Raw genomic sequence first — 19,798 nt, forward strand, 5'->3', positions numbered from 1 at the left:
TGGGAGAGGGGCCCTATGCTGGGCTGAGGGGGCAGAGACACCTCAGACACGGGGAGCTGTGTGGCCAGGGGGTGGGGGTGCGGTGGGTCGGGGCCAGATGGCACCCATGAGCCACACGTGCACCCGAGGGCCATGGAGACAGCGGTCTTTAGAAAGCTCAGCCCAGCTCTGGCTGGAGTGGTGGCAATGGCGGTGGTGAGAAGTGGGTGCATTCGGGGTTGACAGGACTGAGGGGATTTGGAGATGGGCTGGGGGTCAGAGTAAGACAGGAGTCATGTGCCCCATGTCCCTCCCAGGTGTCAGGCCTGGGTGACCAAGGGGAGGGTGGCCGTGGCAGAGATGGAGAGCGCAGGAGAGGCAGTTTGTGAGGCGGGACTGTTGGGCTGGAGAAGACTGCGGGGCATCCCCGTGGAGAGTTTGGAGGGCCGGTGGGCACCCAGGTCTGGAGCTCAGGCTCCTCCAGCCCCGCTCCCATGGGGGCACAAGCGTGGGGCACTCACCACAGGCCGGCAGGTGGGTGCGGAAGTCGACGGGGAGCCCGTGGCGCCGGCACAGGTGGGCATAGTGGGCCAGCGTGGCACACAGGCAGGGCTGCCCACAGCGGCAGGCGTCCCGACGGCACTGCTCAAAGTAGGGCACGGGGCTCAGGTACAGGGAGCAGGGGGCAAACAGCTCCTCCGTGAGCACGCTGCAGGACTGCGCCGCGTAGGAGGCTGCGGGCAGGAAGCACAGGGGCGAGCAGCCCGCGGGCTGGTTTGCCTGGTGCCCAGGCCTGGCCCCTTCCTCCCCCCACAGCTTGGGGGACTGGGCGTGTGTGTGCACGCGCATGTGTATGCGCGCACCTGAATGCAGATCCGATTGGGAATGTGTGTCCATGCAGTAGTGAGTTCAGATGTGAGTATGTGGCTGGCTGTGTGCACGTGTATAAATAACTGTAAAGGAATATGTATGTGTGTGTGCACGTGGTACACATGTGCACAGGCGCTCATACAATCCATTCCACCAGGCACGAATCCATGTGCTAGAAGGAGACCCAGGAGTGAACAAAACAGACAAAATCCCTGCCCTCGGGGAGTGCACATTCTGGTCGAAGAAGGCTATCACTAAACGATTTATGTAGAAAAGTAGAGGGTGAGGAAGACTCTAAGGAGAGAAAAGCCCAGAAGGAGGATAGGGATTGCAAGGAGGGGCAGGAGGGGGAGTTGCGATTTTTAAATCAGGTGGTCAGGAAGGCCTCAGTGGAAAGATGATTACTGAGCAAAAACTCAAACGAGGAGAGAAATGTATTTATTGAGGGAAGAGCATTCCAGGTGGAGGGAACAGCAGGTGCAAAGGCCGGGAGAGAAAGGAGCTGGTGGAGTGGGGAGAAGAGCCAGGAGGTGAGTGGGGCTGGAGCGGAGCGGAGGGGGCGGGAGGAGGGGAGAGAAGGGGGATGGGCAGCGGGCGTAGGGCCTGATGGGGCCACCGTGAGCACTTGGGCTTTTGCTCTGAGATTGGGGACGCAGGACAAATGTGTGTGCACCTGACAGTGATAGAATGTGGAGCTTCCTGTCTGTCAAACCCTCACCAGGAGGGAACCCCCGTTCCTCAGCACTCAGTGTGACCAGCATCCTCATGCCCAGAGTTCCCATCTCCCCTCTAACCAGTCCCGCTCCTCCCCCTCCCTCTCCCTCCCCCCACCTCACCGGCTTGCAGGTGCACATCACAGGGGTCCAGCGGGGAGCCAGGGAGCAGCGGAGAGCAGGCAGATAGTGTTTTCCAGGAATTGCCAAAGAGCTGTGGGGTGCTCTCAGGCACACCCACTGGGGACCTGCAGCCATGACAGAGCCACATTCACACGCTTGCCCATGTGGACATCCAGCACGCACCCAGGTAAGCACCCACCTGATCATGTACACACACATGGACCAAGGATGAGCACACACTCTGAGGCACAAATGTTCTCACCCAAACTCTAACACCATAGGCTGCACACACCTTTAACACACACAAACACACACACACAGCACAGATATGTGTCAGACATGCAAGCAACCAACAGGGTCTATGCAACCACATTCAAACAAATTACAGCTCTATGTGTGTACACACAAATATCACATTGAACAGGTTCCCAAGGGACTCAGAATGGGCTCAGGATGGGCCTCCACCCTCAACTCTTCACGTCAGAAACAAGAACACCATGACCCAAACTTCGCTGGGTGAAGACTTCTTCCCCATGGTCAGTTCCTGAAAACTCCTTTGCCCTCTCTTTCTCTCCGGGTAAGAGAGAGTCACATGAGAGGCAATAGAGAGGAAGGGGGAGAAGGATGTTTTCTAAACATCACCAGTCTCCAAGAGTCACCAAACCCGGGTGTGGATGGGAGAATGAAGAGAGCTGTCAGCATCCAGAAGGGGCAGGCTTCACCCACGTTATGGCTCCGGGCAGTAAGAGTATTCAGGTTCCACAGAGCAGTATTTCCGCCAGGAGTTCACATTTAGGAGGGCGGTGAGCAGCCCACCCAGTAAACCAAGGTCTATTCCCATCTTCCCGGCCAGCTGCCCTTACATCAGCCCCACCAGGCAAGACAAAGAAAAACACTACATTTTTAAGTGTGTGTACACTGAAAAGCTTTCAGCTTTTTTCTTGTACTGGTTTTTCCAAACAAATCTGAATTTTTATTTCTGGCTGAAGACTTTCATGTTTCCTTCTCCATTGCCCAATGCATGTAACAGGAAGGACTGGCCAGAACCTCCAGCCTTCAAGATCAAGCCTTTGTTCTTGTTTCTACAAGGCCTGACTGCTGTCCCCTCCCAGGTTCCTAAACTGTGTCTGTGCCCAAGAGTCTTCCTCTTAAGTCTCAGTGGGTCCATGGGAAACAGCCCCACACTGATATTTGAAGATGCACAGGGTACACACCTCAAGCCCGAGGCAGGAAAGTTAAAGGGTTGTCCTGGCCTGGTGGGGCAGAAAGCAGGAGTTTTGGCATCATTGGTCCACTGGGGGCTTACACTCACCTAAAGGTGTTCGCAGTCAATTAAAGCAAACAACCATGAGCCAACTCCAACCCTGAGACAGGTCTACTGATTTTAAGACTTCACTATAAAACGGTATTCCCCAAAGTATGGTCCATAGACCTCATCTACTAGAGTTACAGGAGTGCTTGTTAAAAATGAGATTCTTGGGTTTCAACCTGAAGCAGATTCTTAAGGAGTGGGACCCAGGAATCAGCATTCTAACAAGCCCTGCAGGGGAATCTTCTGCACAGGGAAGACTGAACCACTGCTTTAAAGAAACACACTTAAATTTAAATGTAGAGAAATAAATGATTAATGGTGAATGTCAAGCACTGTGAGAGCCCATGGGAGTTTGGAAGGTAAGGATACTCGACCCTAAGGGGTTCCCCTCCCCCCTCCTTCCTGTCCCAGGGCAGAGGCACATACAAAAAGTCGTCCTGCGTGTTGCCGTTGAAGGTGCCGCAGAGGCCCACCGTGTCCTCCACCCATCGCTGGTCCACCTGCAGGTAGAGCCGCAGGCCTTCGCGATCGTAGAGCACCCGCACACCCACGTTGGTCCTCACCCGCAGGAACACGGAGGACAGCCTCCGGATCTCAAAGGCGTCTGGGCACAGAACCGGGAGGAGGAATGCAGGAAGTTCAGCCAATATGCACCCCACCCACCACCAGCGACTGCTTGGCGCCCTCTGATCCCCCTCCCCAGGCCAGTCCTCACACACGGTAAAAGCCGGTCCGGGGCTGGTTTGGGAAGCCTTAAGTAAATCCTGTTCGGTGCTGAAATCAGGACCCAGGGTTAACCAACCTACCACGGCAGCTCCAGCTGAGAAATGTCTTTTAGCTTCAAGCGCCTGTTAAAGCTTGGCCTCCCTAAGTAACTGGTATGCCTCCTTCTCTAGCAAAGGAGAATTCCATAACTGTCCATCTTTTCACAATGGCCACTAGGAAGCTCACAATGTGACTTTAGATTCAACTGAAGCAATTTTGAATTATAGATGCAATTGTAGTGAATTGTACACCCTTTATGGCTTGTACTTCCTTGGCCTCTTTACCTGCCTTCAGTCCCCACTCCTCTCAACATTGAGCCCCTATTCTTTTTTTCTTCTTTTGAATCTTCTCTGGTGGTATTTTATTTCATAATAGCTTTGCCATTTTTGTTTGATGTGCTTCCCATGAGCTATCACAAATCCCTTGTGGAATCAGACAGGACAATAAGCAATTGATAAACAAATAGTGAGAGTAGGGATGGAAAACAGCTCCATTCATATCCTAATGTTAGGAGCAGCTGTCATGCTGCTGTGAAGCCTGTCATGTTGGGGTGGGGACAAAGATCACTTTACAAGTCCAGAGTCCATGTTCCAGGGACCAAGGTGCCCCCTGGCCTGGTTCACCCCAGTATCACAATTTGAGCTCTTGCCCAGGTGGCAGTGCCTTTGGCCAGAGGAGCCTGGAGGAAGTCTGGGCAGCCAGTGCTCATCCACCAAAGCCGTACCATCAGTGTAGGGTGGGGTGACCTTGTACTGGTCAAACAGAAGGACATCGCCGGCTTGGGTCAGGGTCACCTGCTTCCGAGGGTCCTGGTGCAGAATCACTGACACCGACTGGACACAGACTCCATCCTGGTTCTGGAGGGAAAGGAAGGCCAAATGGGCAGAGTTAGTCGATCTGTCCTGCTGGTCCCAGCAGAGCCCTCCAGGAGCAGATGGAGGCCAGAGGCAGTTTCCTCGTAGTGACAGAACCCAAAAGGACACTATGGGTCCTCTAACCAAATGCCTCCCTCTGGGGAGTGGGGAGGCAGAGGTTCGGGCTGGAGGTCAGTGGCAGAGCTAAGATAACGCAAATACGTATGACAGTCAGCTCTCAGGCTATCTGTGACACAGGGCAGAGGCGCACACACCGTGGGTGGCCCGAAGTCTGGCCTCAGAAACACTGGCCTCCCCACGCGACTGTAAGCCAGGACTCGGTGGTTGTTTATACAGCTCTTTCCCTGTGTGCACCCTGCAAAGTCTCAAGCACCACCCACAGGCAGGCAGGAAATGAGCTAATCTCTAGGCCTCAGTTTCTCATCTCTAAAAAGGGTAGGACACATCACATAGAGCCCATTAGGACATCCACGCAACCACACAAGGATGAACATGACAGATACGGTCCCTGCCCTCAAGGGGAGTGTGTATTTGGGTGGGACACAGGCATTCAATTAGGAATTACAAAGTTGTTTATTTAACTATTATTGTGAGCAGTGCTGCAAACGTGTGTAGGTGCTGGGAAAGTATGTAATGAAGGAATAGACTTAATCTACAGAGGTAGGAAAGGCCACCCTAGGAAATGATAATACTAATGTAAAAATAACTGTAACAGTAAGACTCTTAATAATACCACAACTTATAATAATAGTAACAGCTAACTTTAATATAGAGTTTCAATGTTCAGGTGCTAATGTAGTTTTTTTAAATACATTTATTCCTCATAGCAATCCTATTCAGTAAGTACTAAGAACCCCATTTTGCAGATCAGAAAAATGAGGCATGGGGAAAAAAAAGTGACATTTGAGCTGAGGTCTGAAGAATGTGTAAGCTAGTTGGGCAAAGGGAGAAGGAGAGGAGGGAGTCATCCCAATCAAAGTTCCCTGACACAGGAAGACATTTAATGCATTCAAGGACATAAAAGAAGATCAGAGAGGCAGAGCCCACTGGGCAAAGTGTTTTAAGATAAGGTTCAAGAGATAAGCAGTGGCCAGCTTATGCAAAAGCTAACACAGCTCAGGGGTCACCTCCTTCAGGAAGACTATCTTGATCTATTCCCTCCCAATGCCCAGGTAAAACAAGAAAACTTTTCTCCATGATCTACCCAGTACTCTCCACATTGTCACAGCTCCTGTAACAGAGTGGGTTATGGGGTTACTTGTCTGCCTCACCCACCAAAGTGTAAGGCCCAGGAGGGCAGAGCCAGACTTAATTCATCCCAGGCTCCAAGACCTAACCCAGCTTCTGGCACAAGTAGATGTTCTGTATTTGCTGGATGAATGCATGCGTGTACGCATGAATAAATGAATGAATGAATACAGAGATGTTGAAGATACAATCCAAGGAAGCAGAGAAGATTAAGTTGAATTAGAGCCATATCAGAGATTTGTTTTGTTTAACACTGAAGCCCATGAAGGGGAAGTGGCCCTTAGATGCTCTAGAGCCAGAGCCCAGGCTCCTGCCCCATGGCTCTGCCCAAGAACAATAGACAGAAGGTTAAATGGGCTGTGGAAAGACCTGGGGTCCTGCTCTATGTCCTCCAGCCTTTCTAAGGGACAGAGGGCAGAGGCGGTTGGCTGGATTGTGCCTGGGGTCCCCAGCTCTTACCAGACCACATGGGGCGTTCTGCAATGTCACTGTGAAGGTGCCCGAGGAGCGGCTCTTGGCCAGGATGTACTGACACGTGGCAGGGAACGTGTACCGGCGGCCGTCAAAGGTGGTGAAGTGGATGTCGCCAGTCACTGAACACTCAGCTGAGGGGCAGAGAAAGGTGGTTGACCCATGGGGACTGTCTCTGCCCTGCAGGCTCTGAGCAGGAGGAGGAGGCAGCACCCTGTCCTAGGAATCAGGGCGGTGTCTGGAGCCCTTGTCCCTGGGGAGGCGCAGCCCTGCCCTGGGCAACTCCCTCTAACAGGTGACCAGGTCCAGAGCTTGGAGATCAATTTTGGTCCAAGGCCCTGAAGCTCAGGAAGGTCCTTGGATATACAGAGCCCCATGAAGAACAGTCCCTGATGGGATGGAGCCATCGCTTAGTCAGGCAAAGCTGCTCTGAAGAAACAGAGGGAGGGCAGTTGAGGCAAAAAAACTGAGTGACTCCTCCCCCACTCAATCCACCACTTTAGCCCAAGAGCTTGCCTGACTCCCAGAGTTTCCCTGACCAAGAAGCCCTGAGACCAGAGGAAGAGGGTAGAGTCCAAGGTGGGGGTCGGATGTACCTGGGCAGACAGATGTGCTGCACACCCACTTGCCCGCAGTGCATGTGCTGAAACACAAAGACCAGAAAAGTAGGGGTTCATCCTTCCAGGCCTGGAGAGATGCTGGAGGGGGCAGGGCCCCCAGACCTCCTGCACCCAGGCCTCAGACTTCCCATCTCTAAAATAGGTGACGGAGATTCCGCCCACAGATTAGATCTAATGACATCTGTGACTCAGAGATGCTGAGAGTGCCTCCATGTCATCGGTGCTCTCAGGCCCCAGAAATGCACCCCTGACAGAAAGCCCTGGAATTTACCACCTCCTCCCACCCCCGCAGCAAGCACAGACCAGGCATTGCAGTCTTCTTTCACCACAGAGCCAGTTGGGTACAGGGTGCCGTGGAACTCACAGGGACAATCAGCTGGTGCCACACAGCCCCCATCCTCGAAGATCAGCCCTAGGGGGACAGCAAAGGCCACTTAACTCACCTCTGCTCCTGTTCACACACCTTTCAGGGCTCCCCAGCGCCTGCGAGAAAGATGCCCACATCCAAGCTCTTGCACTACTGAGCCCACTTTCAAACTTTCCTGTATAAATCCCTGGCTCTGGCCAGATCTGAGTGCCCTCTGAGCAAATAATCCTACCTCCAGAACTTTGCTCAGAGGCCACCCACCCCAAACAACCTGCATACAGACTAGCTTCTCCTCTCGGCCTCTCAAAAGCCTGTCACTGTATCTACAACCAGCACAGGCACCACCTCCTCCAAGAAGCCTTCCTTGACAATCTCTCCCACCACTGATTTCCTGTCACTCTTCTTGTGTGAATCCCTGAGCTGGTCCTCACCATGTGTGCCTTAGAATGGGATCACATGTGTAAGTGTCTTATCGCTGCCACCAGATTCTGATCCCTAAGTCAATAATGTACGTTTATATTTTTATCCCAATCCCCTGCCTAACTGAGCGACCTGTAGGTGTGCTGCAAAGTTATACACTGTGAAAAACAGTACGTGGATGAATGTTGAAACACATGCACATGTGATGAATTAATAAATGAATGAATGAATGAGTTGTTCTCATCTACACACCTTAAAAAGCTCAGGCCCGATGAAATGACATACCCTGATGAACCTCTCAAGAGCCGCAGCTCTGCCCTCACCCTCACCTTCCTTAAGCCATTCATTCATTCACTTATTAGTGTTTGACCCTTCCTTCCTTCATTCCACAGGCAGACATCTTTTGAACCCCTGCTGCATGCTCACCCGTGCCAGGCCAGGTAGGCGCCCGCTCCACCCCTAGCATACCATCAGGGCAGTAGCAGCCGTCCACACAGGCGATCTCGCTGTCCACGCAGGCTGCCCGGGGCTGGCAGGAGGCGGGGCAGCAGGCGATGCACTCGTTGTAGATAAAGGCCTTCTCCTTACAGTGTACAGCTTGGGAGGAAGGGAGCAGTATGATCTGTCAGTTCCTTAGGACCCACTCTGCCCTGGGCCCTGGGGTGGGGGTGGGGGTGGGAGGGCTTTGATTTTCCTGATCCCTTAGTCCCAGTGGGAACACTGGGTGACTAGGAGATTGGAGAGAACCGCCCTCATCTCACTCTGTGGCCCTACCCCACTCCATCCTGCTCTGAGCCTCAGTTCCCCATCTGTCACAAGAGAAGGGGTCCTCAGGGCTTAAAGCTCTGACAACGGTTGTTCTGAGCAGGATAAGACGCTGAGCCCTGAGAATGCCATCCACAACCCAAGGACAGAGCATGTCTGAGCCCCTCCCCGCCCACCACCAGACTGCACCTACTGCATTGCCGGAGCTGGGTCCTCCAGCCCTGCAGGGGGCGCCCAGCCTGGGCGCACGCCCGGGCATACTCCGTCAGCGCCCGGCACCAGGTGGCATCATCACCCGCTGATCTGCGCAGGAAACCGAGGGCACTGCTGAAGCAAGGCCCACCCTGCCCCCTGCCCTCCCGCGTTCTATAGACACTGCCAGGGCGCAAGGCACCCCTGTTCTCCCCACACAGCTGGGAAGGAGGGCGGGGAGGGCAGCGAGGTGTATAGAACGCCAGACTGGAGGCAGGACACTGAGAGGGGTCAGACCCCATTTCTGAGTCTCAGTAAGTGGAGGTGCTCTGCCCCATTCATACAGATAAGAACTTAAGAGGTTTGGGAAGTATATCTGTCAATGCCTGGGATTATCAGGTTTAGGGGCCCATGTGCTGAGCCTCACCCTAATACTGGGAGGGATCTCCCCACCACCAATACCACCCCCCAGTCCTGGATCCCCACTCACTGGCAGAGGTCGCTCGTACAGCTGGCCGCGAAGGGCAGAGGGCTGACGTAGGCGTGGCAAGCATCAAAGGGGGGCCTCAGCAGCGCCTCACACCGGTCATACACGCTCTGGGGCAAGGGCCAAGAGCTGGAGCTGGGGGCCAGCAGGGCCACGCACAGGCCTCTGACTGAACAAACTCCCCATGGAAACCCAGCTTGGGCCCAAGGGAAGCAAAGAGGAGGATGGGGAAGAGAGGAAAGGGCCTACGGGCACCAACAACCCTGAGCACCTGCAGCCAGTGACTTCTCAAGCAGTAGATGGGAAACCAACTTAAGCAGGGTACTCAGGGAGGAGGTAAGGAGCCAGAGCGGGGGATCTCCCCAGGGAGCCAACCTGCATGGTTCCCAGGCTCTGCTGCAGGCACGGTGGGCGCGTCAGGGAGGAGGTGGTGGGCCCTGGAGGCTGGTTGGGGGCCCGCTCCTGCCAGCTGTGCACAAACTCAGCCACATCGTCTGTCAGCTTCCCTGCAGGGAGAACCAGCATGACCACGGGTGGGGTAGGGGCAGGAGGCACAGAGGGCTCAGAGGCAAGGAAGGTGGAGCAGAAGAGATGCCAGAGGTAGGCAAGGAGTTGAAGAATTCAGCCTCCTGAGCTCCCATCCCAATCTGAAGTTCCCAACAGAGCCACTCTCCTGAGAAAGCTGTTTGGTGATAATAGTTAAGAAAGCTCTAGAACCTATAGTGGATCCCTACAGCTCCAAACTCAGCAAAGGCAACACCATGCAATGGAGAGAGAACAGTATGGAAGCCTGGACAGGGAACCTCAGTTTCCCCACATATGAAAGAGGGCAAATACCTGCCCCCCGCAACCATGAGATTGTTTAGTAGACTGTATGAGATGATGCTCCATGGTGTGGGTGTTCAACGGTGTCACTTCCCTTCTTCAGGCCATAGTGGCCATGATTTGGCCCTGCACCCTCCACCTTTACTCTTACCACTGCTCTGTAGCGATCTTCCGCTCCATCTGGCCCGTTCTCTTCCTGGCTCTCTGGCCCTCCACCCCCTCCCTCCCATGCACACACAGACACGCACGCGCCCTGCAGGGTCATTCCCACCCAGCAAAGTGCCTAATAGATCCACACACACTAGTAGGAATTCTCATTATGACTATTTTACAGATGAGGAAACTGCGATCAAGTGGTTAAGAATGTGTTTGAGGCCACACACTTTGTAGAAAGGGCCCCCCGGCCCTCCACTGGTCTTTAATATCATGACCTAGGATCTGTCCCTAAGGTCCTCCACCCAAATCCACTGGCGGCCTCCCACCCTGAACCTCACCGTAGCTGGTCACCAGGTCATCTTGGGGGTCAGCGTTGTTGTTCCCGCACAGCCCATGGGTCCAGCCCAGGAACTCCGGGCTCATCTTGATGTAGAGAGCGGAGGCACCGTCCCAGGCCAGCGTGAAGGCGGACTGATGCCGCACGAGGACGTAGTCAGCAAGCTGCTGCAGATGCACACTCCCCATCACATGTGGCAGCTGAACCCTGCAAGGCACAGCCCAGAGCTTTAGGGCGTCCACATCCCCCGCCCTAGCCCAGCCCCTTCACCAAAGGATCCATCCACGTGTGCAGTGTACACGGTGAGTACCTGCAGGACCCAACATGTACACCGCACCTGCCTCATCCACACAGCCACTGGTACCATGGGCTCTGAGGCCCCACTTGCCCTCCCCAACTTCTCAGGTGCCTGGAAGTCCACCATTAGAGAGGGATTCTTTTGTCTCCAGCATTTTAAAATTGCTTTTTAAAACTGTCATTTCCTTGGGAGGGATAAATCTTAGAGCGACTGAATTTACCAGCTCCTTTCTCCTACACGGGAGAGATGGTATAAGCAGACATCTACTTTTTAACTTTTTTATTGATTGGAAAGAGAGAGAGAAAGAAAGAGAAAGATAGATCAATTTACTTTTCCACTTATTTAAGCATTCATTGGTTGATTCTTGTATGTGCCCTAACCAGAGGCTGAGCCTGAGCCTGCAACCTTGGCTTATCTGGACAATGATCTAACCACCTGAGCTACTCAGCCAGGGCCCGCAGACAGCTACTTTGTTTATGTTTATGGTGGGGAATAAGAAAGGCGGGTTGGGAGGGGGAAGCTGAGAGAGATGGAAATTTGGGAGTGGAAGAAAAGACAGAGGGACCACTTTTCCCAGTTTTCTTGGTACAGGGTCTCCTAGCCAATCTGGGATTTGGCAACTTTCAATCCACCTGAAAATCAGGAAAGGAAAATAGAAGACGTGTCTAACCAACCAAAACTGGTACCAAAGACCCATTATCCAATCCTTCATTCACATGAGAAAACTTGGGCCTTTCATTTTACACTCAGCCCCAGAAACCTTGGTCATCCAGTTTTCAGATCTGAAGGTGGAATGAGGAAGGGGAGAAGAGTCATTGCAGGGAGCAACGAAGTGACAGCAGACAGCAAGAAGAAAGGACAGTGATGAGGTTTCAGAAAGAACCACACCCCATTTAGTATGGGAACAGAGTCCTCATTCCTTGTGTGCTCCCCTGATATCTCAGAAAAATGACTTCAGAAGACCCTGTGTCATCAGAAAAGGGTGAAAGCGTGCTCAGTTTCTTCTCTGAGGATGCTCGAACTGTGTGTTATCCATTCGGGCAGACTTCCTTCAAATAGTGAAAAAAAATTAAGCATGCTTCAGTGGTACACTTGCAGCTATCTGGAAAATTGCTAATTGCCTGAAAACCTACTGTGTGGAAACCCCAGGGGCTTGAGAGTTCCAGAAAATCACAAGGGTCTCATTTCTCTGCAAACCCAGCTGATTAGACACCCAGCTGGCCTGCCAGTACGTTCCTGCTCTAATAGTGCAAATTCTGCTGTTCACCCTCAGAAAACAATTTCCTTTAAGCCTGAAAATGGCAGATGCTAACCCTCTCCCCACCAGCACTGCCGGGGAGTAGGAGAGGTCAGGGCAGAAGGTGCTGTAGTTACCTCACTCCTCCGTGGGTGACCTCCTTGGCCAGACGGAGCTCCTGCTCACCCGCAAAGAAGAGGCTGACAGACCTGGAGCAGGTGTAGGGGGAGGAGCCGCACTGCGGGTCATTGTGCACCTGATTGGGGATTCAGAGACCAAAATTTAGGGTTCTTGCCAGGAACTTAAGTTCTGGACCTAGTGGCCTCTGTTGAGCTTCTGCTAAATGCTGATGACCTGCCCACTGCATGCCACACACCCTCCCTCTGTGACCTCTCCCAGTCCCCACGCATCACAGGGAGGTCAGAGCTAGAATTATCTGAATTTCCAAGAGGAGGCAACTGGTGCTTAGGGAGAGGAAGTGACCAAGGTTGCACACACAGCCAGGACTCTAACCCAGGTCTGCTGGCTCAGATCCAGGGCTGTCGCAGCGTATTGTGTCACCTCCCTACTTCGGGATTCTTTGTTTATCCATCCCAGGTTATTCCATCAGATTGAAAGCCAAGGTTATACATTCACACGATTTCACGTGCATACAGAATGCACACAGACACCTGCACACACTTCATCTACCTACTCACAGGGCACAGTCCATGCACACAGTAGACATGCACACATCCACCATGACCCTGGCGAGCACAGTCCAGCAGCCTCCCCTGCACACAGGCAGGCAGGACGCTCCTGGCCTGCCTGTCACCTACACACCTCCCCTGCCCCCTGCTCGGACAGAATCCGTACCTCCAAGGCCCGAGGAAGCAAGGGCTGGGCCCCCCTTCCCTTCCAAGGCCCCCCAAGCTTAGAGAAAAGTCTGAAAATATTTCTCTACCAAGAGTGGAAACTCTTCCTAAACCTTCCACTAGCTTACATTACAGGTGGTTAAGCAGATGGAGCCACTACAACCAAAAGTGGAACCTGTGAAAGCCACTCCATAGTCTAATTAAATATTTTTCAAACAGTTTTGACCATGACCCATAGTAAGAAATAAAAACATAGACCCATATAAATAAAAAACTTTACAAAATAATGTTTACTCCATTAATGTATAATGCATTCTTATATTTTATATTCTTTTTTTATGCTAATTGTGACTCATTAAGTTAATTTCATAATCCATGAATGAGTGGCACCCCATTAGTCTAAGTAATTATAACATATCCATCATGAAATGACAGTCATGAAAAGCTCTGACTTGTGACACCCCAGGGCAGAGCGGCGTAACTGGTCAAGGTCCCAGCCCATCCAGGGCATGGCCGTCGGGGCAGCCTTTGGCGGGTCTGTGCCTGGCACAGAAGGGGCGTTGGCCTCCGGGGCTGCACAGACCCCTCCTAGCCAGGTAGGGCAAGGGGGGCCTCACCTGCACCGAGAAGGTCTGTCCCTCGGGGTCATGGCGCCCCACCAGCGTGTAGCTACCCTTCCCAGAGAAGTAGTAGTAGAGGCCATCAAACGTCTCCACATGGTGCTGTCCCCACGCCCGGCAGATGCTGTCCCTCTCAGGGCCAGCGTTGTACACTGAGCCAAGAAAAGAGAACCTCTCTGTAAAGCTGCACTGGGCACCAAGCCAAAGGCTGATGGGTTCCACCTGGTTAGGGTCACCCCCATCCCCGCCCTCGCAGTCCAGGACCCCCAGACTTTCCCTGCACCCATGGCCCCTTCCAGTCTGGGATGGAACCCAGACCCACCCATCTGGCAGTGTGGCCCGGTGGCATTGAAGCGTCTGCAGTCACAGAAGGCCGGCTGCACACACTCGCCCCCATTGAAGCAGGAGAACAAGTCTGCAAGGGAGACACAGAAGCCGAGGCTGGCAAACTCAGGGATGCAGCAACTCCCTCGTGCCAGGGCATCCGACCCCAGCTCTCCCAGAGCTACATGGAGCTCAGATGCCCATCCCAGGCAGCCCAGCACTCCTCAGTAGCTAGCCTTAATGGGGGCACAAGCGGGGCGCGTCAGACTGCTGCCTGGCCCCCGCCCTGGCAGGCAGGTGGAGTGGGGGCATCTGCCTTCAGTGTGTCCCAAGCGGCCCCCAGGCCAGCCCCACCTGGGTCTTTAGTTCCCGCCGCTAAAAGCCCCCGGCCACCAGGCAAGGCAGGCAGAACTGAGACTGTGGGTCATGTGGGGTGAACAGGGACAGTGCCCCAGGATCTTCAAGTATTGCACAGGGGCCACAACATAAACCAGGGGCAGGGGAGAGGCCTCACATACAGAATGCAGTGGAGAGAAAGGCCACAGAGGAGAGGCGGTAAAGGAGAGCAGAGTGTAGTGAGGAGAGGAGCCATGACGTGAGAGGAGGGGCCACGGATACAGAACAGGTGAGGCCACAGACAAAAGACAAGTGAGGGGAGAGGCCACACACGCAGAACGGGAAGGAGGGCAACGCCACAGAACAGAGAAAGGGGACAGAGAAACAGTGGAGGGAGAGGCAATGACTAAACAAGGAAGCACAAACTCCCTGGAGTCAGATCATGTGAGAACGGAAAGCCGAACGGCCACGGTCATAAAGAACAGAACGTGGAGAGGAAGCTCTCCTCGGCCAGGAAGGAGAACACAGGGTGCAGCTGGAGGCTGGGGCTGGACAAGGTGGAGAGAAACCCCGCACAGGGAAAAGAGGCCACAGGAGGCCCCGAGGGAGGCCCTGTCCTGCCCTCACAGGCCTCTCTGCCAGCTGGGGCCTCCCACACACAGCCTGGGGACCACTCACAAGATGGTGCACATTTGGCCCGATGGAGCCGCCTTTCCCAGGAAGACATGGCCAAGGAGTCCAGGGCTTCATCCTCCTTTTAAAGATGGAAGAGAATGCAATCAAGGGCAGCCTTCCCGAAGGTCACAGCACTTCCTATCCATCATCTGGAGGGAGGGAGTCCCCCCAGTCTTCCCCGCCTCACCTCCCCAGGCCCACCTCTAAGAGGAGGGGAGAATTTTCAGGCCTGCCACAGGCCAGAGGCACAAAGCCTTTGTTTACCCTCCAAAGCGGCACCTCAGTGGCCTGAACACACCCCGGGCCCTCCATGCTCAGCTCTCCCCCAGCCTCCCTCCCTTCCCCCCTCCCGAGTAAACCTTCATGTCTCCACAGCTCAACACAAAACCCCTTTGTCTTGAGAACAAACATGTCCCTCCACAGAAGCCACATGAGGCAGAGCAAAGAAACAAAGGCAGCCCCTCACCCCAGGGCGGGAGAACACCTCACCCCATCCCTTCCCCCAACCTTCCTTTCGGGATCTCCTCACTGATCATCACCCACCATCCTCAGACCTCAGCTCCGAGTCAGGACTCACCCTGATACCACAAATCTGAGAAGGACACAGGCAAAGCGTAGCTAAGAAACCCTTTTTTCCAGAGCAGAAATCCCAACACTTGGTCTCTCGAGACATAACGATCTGAAATTAGGGCTGTCCCAAACATCCTGTGTGTTCAGTCACCACATGGCTAACTGACTTGGACATCTGACCTTGCAGAACTCCAGTCTGAGGTGTCTAATGTCACCTGGGCCTGGGACCGTGCGCACAGCAGGCTCCTCCCCTCTCAGAGTCTCAGCCTCCTCATCTGTACAATTTTCAGAACTCTATGCCCAGCCCCCAGCCAGGTGCAGTGAACAGAACAAAATCCCTGCCCTCAGGGAGCTCATGCTCTTGCTCAGAGGGCCAAGAAGGCACAAATCACATTGTAGGTGTTTGTTTCACGTGTCATCCTCCATCACCGTCAGCAGCCCGGGGCTGAATCCCAGCCTCCAGCAAAGGACTTGGCACATAGAAAGTGTTCGGCACTCTGGGTCCCTGAGCCCAACCCCAGCTCGTTGCCCTTCCTTGACAGGCCAAGTCTCTGCACCTCCTCTCCAGGCACTTGCCCCCCCCGCCCCCTCCGCTATCCTGCTGACCCCTGGAAGTCACTGGCCCTTCCTTGACCAGGTTTCCACGATCTCCTCACAGTTTGGCCCTGGCTCCTGGGTCCTCCCCAGCTCTCCTTACCCCACAGACCCAGGCCAAGCCCCAGGAATCAGGCTGCCCACCCTGGTGGTAGTCAGTCTCACAGGGCCTCAGAGACCACAGGAAATAGGAGAGAACGGCCAGGGAAAACAATCAACACCAAGGTCCCTTAGGCCCTGAAGAGCTTCATTAAACTTGGTCTTTGTGTCTCTCCACTCGGCGCCGCCACCTCAGACGTGGCCTCTGAGATTGCTGTTACGGGGGTAAGACAGCCTGTGCTGCAGGGTCAAGGCCATTTTCTGGGGGGAAAATTTAAATCCTGTCCCAATGATTCATCTTCAATGCTCAGGAGTTCTTAATCATTCTTATGCCATTTTTATGAACATCTTTGACAAGCTAATGAAGCCTATGGGCCCCTTCTCAGAATAACATGTCTAAATGCATGAAATGAAACATAACATTTATAAAGGGAATCAATATATTGCAATATAGTTATGAAAATATTTTTTAAAAATTTTAAAAATGTTTTTAAAAAATTAGTTATATTTGTACTTTATTATTAATGCATGAAATAACAAGACCGAGCAGCAGGTGTTATCACTGCCGACCTTTTGAAGTAGTGAGACCTGGAGCTGTCAACAGCTGTCAGGCGACAGGTTACATCTGTGATTTCTTTGGTGACAGTCGCAGACACTGCTAACACTCTTGTGGTCTGTAGCCTACAGTAACAATTAAAGGGAGTGCTAAATTTCAGTTAGATGGAGGTTCCCGTAAATAATAATGTATTTTTCCTCCACCCAAGTTCATGGACCCCTGGTCTACACCACCAAGTTTTTGAGAAGGGCCGAGCTCTACAGGAATGAAGCAGCATTGAAATGAAGGGTGGTTGGGTGCGGGTCTGGGACTCCCCCTCTGTTACAAATGAGGCCATTCCATGCAGAAACCCCCAAAGGGTCCCCACGTTCGCTTTTTAGCTGATGGCCTCATTCCCCAATGCCCACTCACATCGCCTTAAAAGAAGGCCATTCTAACCCCTTATTTGCTCTAAAGAGTAATGTGAGAATCTTCCTGGGGTTGCCTGGTCCAGATGCCTCCCAGGGAAAGGAGGAGGCCTACCTTGGAATCCAGCAAGGAAGGAAGCCCACCAGGGGCAAAGGGACGTGGGTATGGATCATTTCCCTCCCTGAAATACAGGGATCCCTGGAGTCCTGCAGGGCGCCCGTGGTGCCAGGGAACAGGCCAGTACACCAGGCAACCCAGCTCCGCCTGCTCTCTGGGGGCCCTGGCAACCCATCGACCTACCTTGATTTCTACAGCTATCAATGAACACAGACATTCACTTTCAACTCAAATTATACCCGACCATGATTCTAAAAGTTGGGATCTGGAAAAGTGTGCCAACAAGAAATAAAAACCCAGATAACCCTCCTGTTGGAGAATAAGCACGCCCCCTTCTACCTTGGAATCTTCATATATATTCCCAAAAGGCAGGAATTTGAGACATGTTGTTTCCTATTATAAATGATGCTCCCAATATGCTGGCACAAGGAGCTTCCCAGACCTGATCCCTAAGGTACGTGACATGACGCTCAAGAAGCTTGGGGGACCTGGCTGCGGGTGGGCTGGGTTTGTAAAAGGTCTGCGGTATTCGGGAGGAGACAAGTGCAAGGCCAGGATTAGAAAGAGAACTTTGGTCACCTGATCTAGAGCCCACAGAAGTTTGGGAAAGGGAGAAAACAAACCGTCACCTTTCCCAAAAGCATGGAGGCTCCCAGGACGGCTGGCAACAGAGAGTGATGGGGACTCAGAGAATGGTAGCTCAGGGCTCTGCTTCTCAGCCAGCACTTCTGTGCAAACCCCACCAGGTGGCCCAGTTTTTCTTCCCTCTCAGGGCAGCATTGCTGGGACACTGCTCGGGGTATGGACAGGGGCCTCTGAAAGGGTTTCAGGCCCTCGCAGGCCAGGCAGGGAAAAGAGAACTCAACTCTCCTAACCCCTTGCCTTCCTCCTTTTTGCCACTGGACAGGAGAGCTCAGCTGTCTCCTGACAGCACCTTGGTGCCCTCCCCCCATTAAAAAACAGACAGACAGGTAGGTAGGTAGGTAGATAGATAGATAGATAGATAGATAGATAGATAGAGCCTGCTACTGAGCCGTAAAAGATTAGGAGAGTAGGAATAGAAGTGATTTATCACTTTACCTACTGCAGACACATACCAGAAGCTTTGTTTGCTCCTTCCTGAATAATTGCAGAGACAGCCTTCCTGAAACCTACGACCGCCCTACCAGTCTCAACCCCGACAGAAATGAGCCCCTGTCCAGTGAAGCCCCCTTCTCCAGGCTTCCCCTTACCTGGCCTCCCATGAATGCCGTCGCGTCCCCTATGGCAAAGGTCCCCTCCTGATGGCCGTGGCTAGGTAAGAAACAAGGCTGACGTGGGCAAGGGGATAAGAACGGGCCATGCCTCCCACCCCCACCCCCAGGGCCAGCTCCCCCTCCACGCTATATCCGCGGTCCCTCTCCAGGAAAACAGATGGGAACAAGGAAGGGGTGGGGCAGCCACAAGCTCACACCTACTCACATGGGATCCTGGGCTGGTGCAGGCTTCCGCTCTGCATTGCTGGGGGGCGTGGGAGCCACTGCTGAGAACAGGGGATTCCTCTCCACTCAGATTATGCCTCTCGGCGTTGGGCCTCCCACCACCCGTTGTCCACCTGCGAGGAGACCTTTCCCACATCTCCCCTGGCACCTTCTCCAATCCTCTCTCCCCCACTCCTTGGAGATTCGTCAGTAATGGTCTCCCTCTTTCCTCCCACTCTCTGTGCCCTGTTCTCTGTAGTTCCCCACCCTGCCCAGCTTGGACCCATTCCCCTGGCTGTCGCTGGCCTTGCTTTCCTTCTGTACCCCCTCTCTTCAGACGCTCTCCCTGGCTGATCACCTGTCCTCCCTTAAACCTTCTCTTTTTCTTCCCTCTCTCCATCCTTCCTAGGGCCCTTCCGTAAACGCTCCCCGAGCCCAGGCCTTTCCCAGTTCACACCCCTCTCTCACCTAGTGTCTGCTCCTGTAGGGACTCCCCTGCCGGTTCACCGAAGGACAGCCGGACGCAAGCGAGTAGCAGGCAGAGCGCGGGCGCCGGGACGTGCGGGGCCGGGGCCCACATAGGGGTGCACGGGGACTGGGAAGCCTGAGCACAGGCCCGGGGTCCCGAGTGCCTCTTCGGCGAAGGCTAGGTCACACCTCCACTCCGCGGCTGCCGCCGTCTCTCTTTCTCTCTTTGCACAAGTGTTCCCTTGGCCCCTCCTCCCAGACGCTTGGCTCCTCCCCAAGCTAGAGTGACAAGACTGCCCCCAGCTTATCACCATAATTTAGGCTCCCGACCAAGGTCCATCCTTTGCCCCCCTTGTTCTGGCTGCCCCTTCCCAAGGGAGGCTGGCTGGATTCTGATCGCTCAGCCCTAAGTCTCCCCACCGGAGCAAGGAGGCAGCCTGTGCAGCCTCCAACATCCATACTCCTCTGAGATCCCTGAATCAGAAACGTAGGTCCTGGAAGCCCATTACACCACAGACCCAAGATGCTGGTATGAGTCTTGTCCTCTGCTCTCTTTTCACAGAAGTCACGGGACATGCCACACGCAGTGACCAGTGGCCAGAAGCAGAACCAGGGCTCCCACCATCCCCACTACAGCCTCCTGAGTACCCAAATCCC

General features: G+C 53.7%; 1 protein-coding gene across 1 annotated transcript in view; it reads right to left on the reverse strand.

Moving 5' to 3' along the window:
* The window catches only part of OTOG (otogelin), a 70,742-nt gene extending 51,437 nt beyond the window's left edge, over positions 1 to 19,305 (reverse strand). Inside the window, exons 1-19 of the mRNA XM_054586269.1 lie at positions 19,142 to 19,305; positions 18,675 to 18,735; positions 18,446 to 18,506; positions 14,873 to 14,948; positions 13,857 to 13,949; positions 13,532 to 13,686; positions 12,198 to 12,316; positions 10,527 to 10,732; positions 9,583 to 9,713; positions 9,211 to 9,317; positions 8,722 to 8,831; positions 8,232 to 8,360; positions 7,280 to 7,388; positions 6,953 to 6,999; positions 6,345 to 6,490; positions 4,487 to 4,619; positions 3,424 to 3,601; positions 1,686 to 1,810; positions 501 to 713 (exon numbers count right to left, since the gene is read on the reverse strand). Of these exons, the coding sequence (XP_054442244.1) occupies positions 501 to 713; positions 1,686 to 1,810; positions 3,424 to 3,601; positions 4,487 to 4,619; positions 6,345 to 6,490; positions 6,953 to 6,999; positions 7,280 to 7,388; positions 8,232 to 8,360; positions 8,722 to 8,831; positions 9,211 to 9,317; positions 9,583 to 9,713; positions 10,527 to 10,732; positions 12,198 to 12,316; positions 13,532 to 13,686; positions 13,857 to 13,949; positions 14,873 to 14,948; positions 18,446 to 18,506; positions 18,675 to 18,735; positions 19,142 to 19,253 (2,311 nt within the window). The 5' untranslated portion in view covers positions 19,254 to 19,305. The remainder of the gene's footprint in view (positions 1 to 500; positions 714 to 1,685; positions 1,811 to 3,423; positions 3,602 to 4,486; positions 4,620 to 6,344; positions 6,491 to 6,952; positions 7,000 to 7,279; positions 7,389 to 8,231; positions 8,361 to 8,721; positions 8,832 to 9,210; positions 9,318 to 9,582; positions 9,714 to 10,526; positions 10,733 to 12,197; positions 12,317 to 13,531; positions 13,687 to 13,856; positions 13,950 to 14,872; positions 14,949 to 18,445; positions 18,507 to 18,674; positions 18,736 to 19,141) is intronic.
* Between the last annotated feature and the right edge of the window lie 493 nt (positions 19,306 to 19,798).

Source organism: Pteronotus mesoamericanus, unplaced genomic scaffold, assembly GCF_021234165.1.
Source record: "Pteronotus mesoamericanus isolate MK-2021 breed Mesoamerican mustached bat unplaced genomic scaffold, CSHL_Meso_final contig_90, whole genome shotgun sequence".
Lineage (NCBI taxonomy): Eukaryota > Metazoa > Chordata > Mammalia > Chiroptera > Mormoopidae > Pteronotus > Pteronotus mesoamericanus.